General features: G+C 43.3%; 1 protein-coding gene across 1 annotated transcript in view; it reads right to left on the bottom strand.

Moving 5' to 3' along the window:
• Window positions 1-425: 425 nt before the first annotated feature.
• The window catches only part of LOC110503265 (SR-related and CTD-associated factor 4), a 45604-nt gene continuing 36237 nt past the window's right edge, over window positions 426-9792 (bottom strand). The window contains exons 13-14 of the mRNA XM_036961319.2: window positions 2690-2816; window positions 426-2081 (exon numbers count right to left, since the gene is read on the bottom strand). Of these exons, the coding sequence (XP_036817214.2) occupies window positions 1333-2081; window positions 2690-2816 (876 nt within the window). The 3' untranslated portion in view covers window positions 426-1332. The remainder of the gene's footprint in view (window positions 2082-2689; window positions 2817-9792) is intronic.

The following is a 9792-nucleotide window of genomic DNA, read 5'->3' as shown; positions in this document are numbered from 1 at the left end:
GGGAAAGACCTCTGAAGGTTAGACTTTCCCTGTACTGTTTAACAGTTGGCTGTATCCTGTGTTTGATGAGGAGTGTTTTTCCCTGTACTGTTTAACAGTTGGCTGTGTCCTGTGTTTGATGAGGAGTGTTTTTCCCTGTGTTTTTCCCCAGACACAATTTTGGACAGGGACTTGCCCAACTTCTCAAGGGGCCTAGCCCACACCGTATTCCCTGGTCAAAAGTAGGGCACTATATACAGAATAGGGTGGAATTTGGCATGCCTCCCAAGTCAGACCCTATCTACTATCCCATGTAAAGAAGTGATACAGCACCCCCTACTGGTAGACAATGGAACTGCCTAGTGTCCCTTGTATGAGTGAGTTAAAACAAAAATAACATTTAACATGCCTCGCCTGAAGAACTTACAAAAAAAAAGACACTTAAATTTATACAAAAATAGTTTACTAAAACCAAACTGCTAATGATAAATTCTGAAGCAAAAGATTTTCATGTTTTGAACCCCGCCCCCCCATCAATACAAGGATGATGGTGTTTTCAGGTCAACTGTCTGTTTCTCCTCACTGCCCTAGTGACAGACTTCCTGGAGAGGAAACAAAAAAACATTCACTCAAAATATACAACAAAAAAAAACAGAATATTGGCCATCAGCACAAATACAATATATACAAATCACTATTCTTCCCTCTGTGGTTTTCTGTCAGAACATACCAGCTCAAAAAGGCAGGACAGAAGTTCTTCATATGAACAGACTTAAAAAATTAGACTTCCACTGGTTTAAACTGTGATATTCTGATAGGGTAGGTTTCCCAGACACAGATTAAACCTAGTCCTGGACTAAAGAAGTCGTTCTAACAGAGATCCTCCATTGAACATGCTTTTTATACAATGGACTGGGCTTATTCTGTGATTTGGGAAACAGTCCCATTCATTTTATTTTCTCTGTGTTTAGTCTTAATGTCTTTGGAACGGTGGAGAAACTCGTCAGAGACAGGCTGTACATTACAATGTCTCCGTCTGACTCCGTGTGACTCGGTGTGACGCCGTCTGACTCAGTCTGACTCCGTGTGCCCAGTCTGACTCCGTGTGACTCAGTCTGACTCAGTCTGACTCAGTCTGACTCCATATGCCCAGTCTCCAAGTCGTTCTCCAGGTCAGACATCTGGGTTATGTTCAGCAAAACAAAAACAAAAAAAAATCTTGGGTTTTTACTGGACAAGTTCAGGTAGTTCATTCCCGTTTCACTCTGTTCCAAAACGTTTTCTCCCTGCTGAACAGGACCCTGGATGACTACCCCCCAGTCTCTACGGCTGAACCCTCCTGGCCCCGCCTCATCACCATTCAAATCTATCCCGTTGGTTCATGAAGCAGTCCCTCCCCTCAGGCCCATCTATGGGCCGACCCCCTCCTCCTCCTCTAGGAAACCCTCTCCCCCGCTCCCCAAACCTCCCCTCAGGCCCATCTATGGGCCGACCATTTCCCCCTCCTCCTCCTCCTCTAGGAAACCCTCTCCCCCGCTCCCCAAACCTACCCCCGTCCCTGTCACGTCCCCCAAACCCTGGCCTCTCGCCCCTGAAGTGTCTCCCGCCCTCCCAGTTGCCTTCTTCTTCCCCGGGGGGTCCGGGCTGGAAGGGATGTCTGGGGGGTCCAGGCTGGAAGGGATGTCTGGGGGGTCCAGGCTGGAAGGGATGTCTGGGGGGTCTGTGAGGAAAGTCCTCCATGGACTGGTGGCCCATGGGCATCCTGAACCCACCTGGAGGGCCCCCCCTGGGGGGGAACATGGGGTTGGGGCCCCTGGAGCCCATCATCATAGGGGGCATGTTGGGGGGAGGGAGGTGAGGGGGGAAGTGGGGCTGGAGGTGAGGGGGTGGTAGTCCCGGACGAGGCTGCATGGGCAGCATGGCCGGCCTGGGACCCAGTAACACTGCTGGGCCTGGAGGACTCATCAAGGCCCCTGGTCCGCCTGGGCCTGGAGCTCCCAGCTGGATGTCTGGAGTGTCTGAGGGGCCACCACTCCCTCCAGCCTTGTCCTTAGATCCAGAGTCATCTTTGGTGCTCCCTGGTCCACCTGGATGAGGGAAACCTGCAGACAGAGTAGACACACACAACATATGGTTTAGAAACATGGCAAAACATGGAGCACAAAACCCATTTCATACAACAAAACTTTAAAACATGTTGAAGGTTGTGATTCATTTGGTTTGGACCTGTCATTTTCATAACAAATATATTATAACTGTACAAAACGACAATCGGAGGGGAGAAGGAGAATTGTACAAAACGACAATCGGAGGGGAGAAGGAGAACTGTACAAAACGACAACCAGAGTGGAGAAGGAGAACTGTACAAAACGACAGAGGGGAGAAGGAGAACTGTACAAAACGACAGAGGGGAGAAGGAGAACTGTACAAAACGACAGAGGGGAGAAGGAGAACTGTACAAAACGACAACCGGAGGGGAGAAGGAGAACTGTACAAAACGACAGAGGGGAGAAGGAGAACTGTACAAAACGACAACCGGAGGGGAGAAGGAGAACTGTACAAAACGACAACCGGAGGGGAGAAGGAGAACTGTACAAAACGACAGAGGGGAGAAGGAGAACTGTACAAAACGACAATCAGAGGAGAGAAGGAGAACATTCGTTTGTGATCCTCTAGCTGTTAATTTGGTTCAGTCCCATAATGTTGTTACCTGGAGGCTGTGTGGGGTTGAAGCCAGCAGGCAGGAAGAGAGGGGGTCCACCGGGGGTGAGGGAGGGGGGAGTGCCAGGGAATCCAGAGGGACCACCCATTGACCCTATTGGCTGGACTGGAGGCACCTGGAGACAAACACAAGAATATCAACAACAGTTTTTTTTTTTTAACTGCCTTTGGAAGCAACGTCATCACAATAACTGTTAGTCGGAAGCTTATTGAAATGGGTTTCCATGGCCCGAGCTGCCAGATCACCAAGCACCATAAGATCACCAAGCACCATAAGATCACCAAGCACCATAAGATCACCAAGCACCATAAGATCACCAAGCACCATAAGATCACCAAGCACCATAAGATCACCAAGCACCATAAGATCACCAAGCACCATAAGATCACCATGCACCATAAGATCACCAAGCACCATAAGATCACCAAGCACCATAAGATCACCAAGCACCATAAGATCACCAAGCACCATAAGATCACCAAGCACCATAAGATCACCAAGCACCATAAGATCACCATGCACCATAAGATCACCAAGCACCATAAGATCACCAAGCACCATAAGATCACCAAGCACCATAAGATCACCAAGCACCATAAGATCACCAAGCACCATAAGATCACCAAGCGCAATGCCAAGCGTCGGCTGGAACGGTGTAAAGCTCATCGCCGTTGGACTCTGGAGAAGTGGAAACGCGTTCTCTGAAGTGATGCATCACGCTTCACCATGGTTTTGGAATTAAATGTTCGACAAGCAGGTGTTTTTAAAAAAAAAAGTATTTTATTTAACCTTTATTAACTAGACAAGTTAAATAAGAACAATTTCTTATTTACAATGACGGCATTCCCCGGCCAAACCCTGACGACGCTGGGCCAATTGTGTGCCACTGTGCCCAGGTTACTAACATTAAAAAAAGTACATGAATCCATTTACAGCCAAATAATAATTCATAATAGATCAATAATTTGGACTAATTTGTTTGACAAATCAGATGAAAACATTAAAAATGAAATAAATATAATATATTTTTACAGTTAAAAGCTGTAATATGTCACTTTTGATCCGACCCGACCAAATCCACATAGAAAAGTGAGCTACAGATCTGTCATTCTCACTGAAAGCAAGTCTAAGAAGCGGTATATCTGTTCTATGCGCACTATTTCTATGCTTCCCGTTCTTAAGATTTGTTTTTTTTTTTTGCGTCTTTTACGTTCGGTATTGTACACCAGCTTCGAAACAGCTGAAAACACATTATTTTTGGTTCTGGAAGATATATTTAACAGCGGTTTAGATGGTATAATGATTCCCTACACAACAACTGCTTGTCTTGACACAAACTGAAATTAGGCAAACTATTAGAATATGAGCAACCAGGTGCCTTCGGGAAGTATTCAGACCACTTGACTCCATCCACATGGTCTTAGGTTACAGCCTTATTCATCAAATCTACACACAATACCTCAATGACAAAGTCAAAACAGGTTTTTAGAAATTTTAGCAAAAAAAACAAAAAAAAAAACAGAAATACTTTATTTACATAAGTATTCAAAATCTTTGCTACGAGACTCAAAATTGAGCTCAGGTGCATCCTGTTTCCATTGATCATCCTTGAGATGTTTCTACAACTTGATTGGAGTCCACCTGTGGTAAATTCAATTGATTGGACGTGATTTGGAAAGGCACACACCTGTCTATATAAGGTCCCACATTAAAACCTTTATTTTTTATTTTAAATGCAGGTGCAAGCTGTCCACGGGACATTAAAAGCTTAGCAATAACACATTGGGATATCAATAAACATCTGGTTGTTTTTGAGTGGGTGAACAAAAAAAGGTTGAAATCTCATTGATCCATGTCAACTGCTCGGCATCTGACCGTCAGGCGCTACAGATGGTAGTACAGTCCAGTAAAATCACTGGGGCCAAGCTTCCTGCCATCCAGGAACGATATACTAGGCGGAGTCAGAGGAAGACCCAAAGAATTGTCAAAGACTCCAGCCACCCGAGTCATAGACTGTTCTCTCTGCTTCCGCACGGCAAGTGGTACCGGAGAGCCAAGTCTAGGTCCAAAAGGCCCCTTAAAAGCTACTACCCCCCAAGCCATAAGACTGATGAACAATTAAACAAATGGCCACTCGGCCTATTTACATTGACCCCCCCCCCCTTCCTGTTTTTACACTGTTGTTACTCATAGTTTATCTATGCATAGTAGCCTAGTTGTTAGAGCGTTGGATTTGTCACTAAAAGGTTGCAAGTTCAAACCCCCGAGCTGACAAGGTACAAATCTGTCGTTCTGCCCCTGAACAGGCAGTTAACCCACTGTTCCTAGACCAGTTAACCCACTAGTTCCTAGACCAGTTAACCCCACTGTTCCTAGACCAGTTAACCCACTGTTCCTAGACCAGTTAACCCACTAGTTCCTAGACCAGTTAACCCCACTGTTCCTAGACCAGTTAACCCACTGTTCCTAGACCAGTTAACCCACTGTTCCTAGGCCGTCATTGAAAATAAGAATTTGTTCTAAACTGACTTGTCTAGTTAAATAAAGGTTAAATAAAATAGTCACTTTACCTACATGTACAAATGACCTTGACTAACCTGTACTCCCTGAATATAGCCTCGTTATTTTGTGTTTGTTTTTATTACATTTCATTTTTTTTTAAATCTGAACTCTGTTTCTTGAACTGAATTGTTGGTTAAAGGGCCTGTAAGTAAACATTTCACTGTGAGGTCTACTACACCTGTTGTATTCAGCATTTCACTGTGAGGTCTACTACACCTGTTGTAGTCAGCATTTCACTGTAAGGTCTACTACACCTGTTGTATTCAGCATTTCACTGTGAGGTCTACTACACCTGCTGTATTCAGCATTTCACTGTAAGGTCTACCTACACCTGTTGTATTCAGCATTTCACTGTAAGGTCTACTACACCTGTTGTATTCAGCATTTCACTGGGAGGTCTACTACACCTGTTGTATTCAGCATTTCACTGTAAGGTCTACTACACCTGTTGTATTCAGCATTTCACTGTGAGGTCTACTACACCTGTTGTATTCAGCATTTCACTGTGAGGTCTACTACACCTGTTGTATTCAGCATTTCACTGTGAGGTCTACTACACCTGTTGTATTCAGCATTTCACTGTGAGGTCTACTACACCTGTTGTATTCAGCATTTCACTGTAAGGTCTACTACACCTGTTGTATTCAGCATTTCACTGTGAGGTCTACTACACCTGTTGTATTCAGCATTTCACTGTCAGGTCTACTACACCTGTTGCATTCAGCATTTCACTGTGAGGTCTACTACACCTGTTGTATTCAGCATTTCACTGTGAGGTCTACTACACCTGTTGTATTCAGCATTTCACTGTAAGGTCTACTACACCTGTTGTATTCAGCATTTCACTGTGAGGTCTACTACACCTGTTGTATTCAGCATTTCACTGTCAGGTCTACTACACCTGTTGTATTCAGCATTTCACTGTGAGGTCTACTACACCTGTTGTATTCAGCATTTCACTGTAAGGTCTACTACACCTGTTGTATTCAGCATTTCACTGTGAGGTCTACTACACCTGTTGTATTCAGCATTTCACTGTAAGGTCTACTACACCTGTTGTATTCAGCATTTCACTGTGAGGTCTACTACACCTGTTGTATTCAGCATTTCACTGTCAGGTCTACTACACCTGTTGTATTCAGCATTTCACTGTGAGGTCTACTACACCTGTTGTATTCTGCATTTCACTGTAAGGTCTACTACACCTGTTGTATTCAGCATTTCACTGTCTACACCTGTTGTATTCAGCATTTCACTGTAAGGTCTACTACACCTGTTGTATTCAGCATTTCACTGTAAGGTCTACTACACCTGTTGTATTCAGCATTTCACTGTAAGGTCTACTACACCTGTTGTATTCAGCATTTCACTGTAAGGTCTACTACACCTGTTGTATTCAGCATTTCACTGTGAGGTCTACTACACCTGTTGTATTCAGCATTTCACTGTAAGGTCTACTACACCTGTTGTATTCAGCATTTCACTGTGAGGTCTACTACACCTGTTGTATTCAGCATTTCACTGTAAGGTCTACTACACCTGTTGTATTCAGCATTTCACTGTGAGGTCTACTACACCTGTTGTATTCAGCATTTCACTGTAAGGTCTACTACACCTGTTGTATTCAGCATTTCACTGTGAGGTCTACTACACCTGTTGTATTCAGCATTTCACTGTAAGGTCTACTACACCTGTTGTATTCAGCATTTCACTGTGAGGTCTACTACACCTGTTGTATTCAGCATTTCACTGTCAGGTCTACTACACCTGTTGTATTCAGCATTTCACTGTGAGGTCTACTACACCTGTTGTATTCTGCATTTCACTGTAAGGTCTACTACACCTGTTGTATTCAGCATTTCACTGTCTACACCTGTTGTATTCAGCATTTCACTGTAAGGTCTACTACACCTGTTGTATTCAGCATTTCACTGTAAGGTCTACTACACCTGTTGTATTCAGCATTTCACTGTGAGGTCTACTACACCTGTTGTATTCAGCATTTCACTGTAAGGTCTACTACACCTGTTGTATTCAGCATTTCACTGTGAGGTCTACTACACCTGTTGTATTCAGCATTTCACTGTAAGGTCTACTACACCTGTTGTATTCAGCATTTCACTGTGAGGTCTACTACACCTGTTGTATTCAGCATTTCACTGTAAGGTCTACTACACCTGTTGTATTCAGCATTTCACTGTGAGGTCTACTACACCTGTTGTATTCAGCATTTCACTGTGAGGTCTACTACACCTGTTGTATTCAGCATTTCACTGTAAGGTCTACTACACCTGTTGTATTCAGCATTTCACTGTGAGGTCTACTACACCTGTTGTATTCAGCATTTCACTGTGAGGTCTACTACACCTGTTGTATTCAGCATTTCACTGTGAGGTCTACTACACCTGTTGTATTCAGCATTTCACTGTGAGGTCTACTACACCTGTTGTATTCAGCATTTCACTGTGAGGTCTACTACACCTGTTGTATTCAGCATTTCACTGTGAGGTCTACTACACCTGTTGTATTCAGCATTTCACTGTAAGGTCTACTACACCTGTTGTATTCAGCATTTCACTGTAAGGTCTACTACACCTGTTGTATTCAGCATTTCACTGTAAGGTCTACTACACCTGTTGTATTCAGCATTTCACTGTAAGGTCTACTACACCTGTTGTATTCAGCATTTCACTGTAAGGTCTACTACACCTGTTGTATTCAGCATTTCACTGTGAGGTCTACTACACCTGTTGTATTCAGCATTTCACTGTGAGGTCTACTACACCTGTTGTATTCAGCATTTCACTGTAAGGTCTACTACACCTGTTGTATTCAGAATTTCACTGTAAGGTCTACTACACCTGTTGTATTCAGCATTTCACTTTAAGGTCTACTACACCTGTTGTATTCAGCATTTCACTGTAAGGTCTACTACACCTGTTGTATTCAGCATTTCACTGTGAGGTCTACTACACCTGTTGTATTCAGCATTTTACTGTGAGGTCTACTACACCTGTTGTATTCAGCATTTCACTGTGAGGTCTACTACACCTGTTGTATTCAGCATTTCACTGTGAGGTCTACTACACCTGTTGTATTCAGCATTTCACTGTGAGGTCTACTACACCTGTTGTATTCAGCATTTCACTGTGAGGTCTACTACACCTGTTGTATTCAGCATTTCACTGTGAGGTCTACCTACACCTGTTGTATTCAGCATTTCACTGTAAGGTCTACTACACCTGTTGTATTCAGCATTTCACTGTAAGGTCTACTACACCTGTTGTATTCAGCATTTCACTGTAAGGTCTACTACACCTGTTGTATTCAGCATTTCACTGTAAGGTCTACTACACCTGTTGTATTCAGCATTTCACTGTGAGGTCTACTACACCTGTTGTATTCAGCATTTCACTGTAAGGTCTACTACACCTGTTGTATTCAGCATTTCACTGTAAGGTCTACTACACCTGTTGTATTCAGCATTTCACTGTGGTCTACTACACCTGTTGTATTCGGCATTTCACTGTGAGGTCTACTACACCTGTTGTATTCAGCATTTCACTGTAAGGTCTACTACACCTGTTGTATTCAGCATTTCACTGTGAGGTCTACTACACCTGTTGTATTCGGCATTTCACTGTCAGGTCTACTACACCTGTTGTATTCAGCATTTCACTGTAAGGTCTACTACACCTGTTGTATTCAGCATTTCACTGTAAGGTCTACTACACCTGTTGTATTCAGCATTTCACTGTAAGGTCTACTACACCTGTTGTATTCAGCATTTCACTGTAAGGTCTACTACACCTGTTGTATTCAGCATTTCACTGTAAGGTCTACTACACCTGTTGTATTCAGCATTTCACTGTGAGGTCTACTACACCTGTTGTATTCAGCATTTCACTGTGAGGTCTACTACACCTGTTGTATTCAGCATTTCACTGTAAGGTCTACTACACCTGTTGTATTCAGAATTTCACTGTAAGGTCTACTACACCTGTTGTATTCAGCATTTCACTTTAAGGTCTACTACACCTGTTGTATTCAGCATTTCACTGTAAGGTCTACTACACCTGTTGTATTCAGCATTTCACTGTGAGGTCTACTACACCTGTTGTATTCAGCATTTTACTGTGAGGTCTACTACACCTGTTGTATTCAGCATTTCACTGTGAGGTCTACTACACCTGTTGTATTCAGCATTTCACTGTGAGGTCTACTACACCTGTTGTATTCAGCATTTCACTGTGAGGTCTACTACACCTGTTGTATTCAGCATTTCACTGTAAGGTCTACTACACCTGTTGTATTCAGCATTTCACTGTAAGGTCTACTACACCTGTTGTATTCAGCATTTCACTGTGGTCTACTACACCTGTTGTATTCGGCATTTCACTGTGAGGTCTACTACACCTGTTGTATTCAGCATTTCACTGTAAGGTCTACTACACCTGTTGTATTCAGCATTTCACTGTGAGGTCTACTACACCTGTTGTATTCGGCATTTCACTGTCAGGTCTACTACA

The sequence above is a fragment of the Oncorhynchus mykiss genome, chromosome 24 (assembly GCF_057628025.1).
Source record: "Oncorhynchus mykiss isolate SJ-2025 chromosome 24, ASM5762802v1, whole genome shotgun sequence".
NCBI lineage: Eukaryota > Metazoa > Chordata > Actinopteri > Salmoniformes > Salmonidae > Oncorhynchus > Oncorhynchus mykiss.
This window is presented reverse-complemented; position numbering and strand designations above follow the sequence as displayed.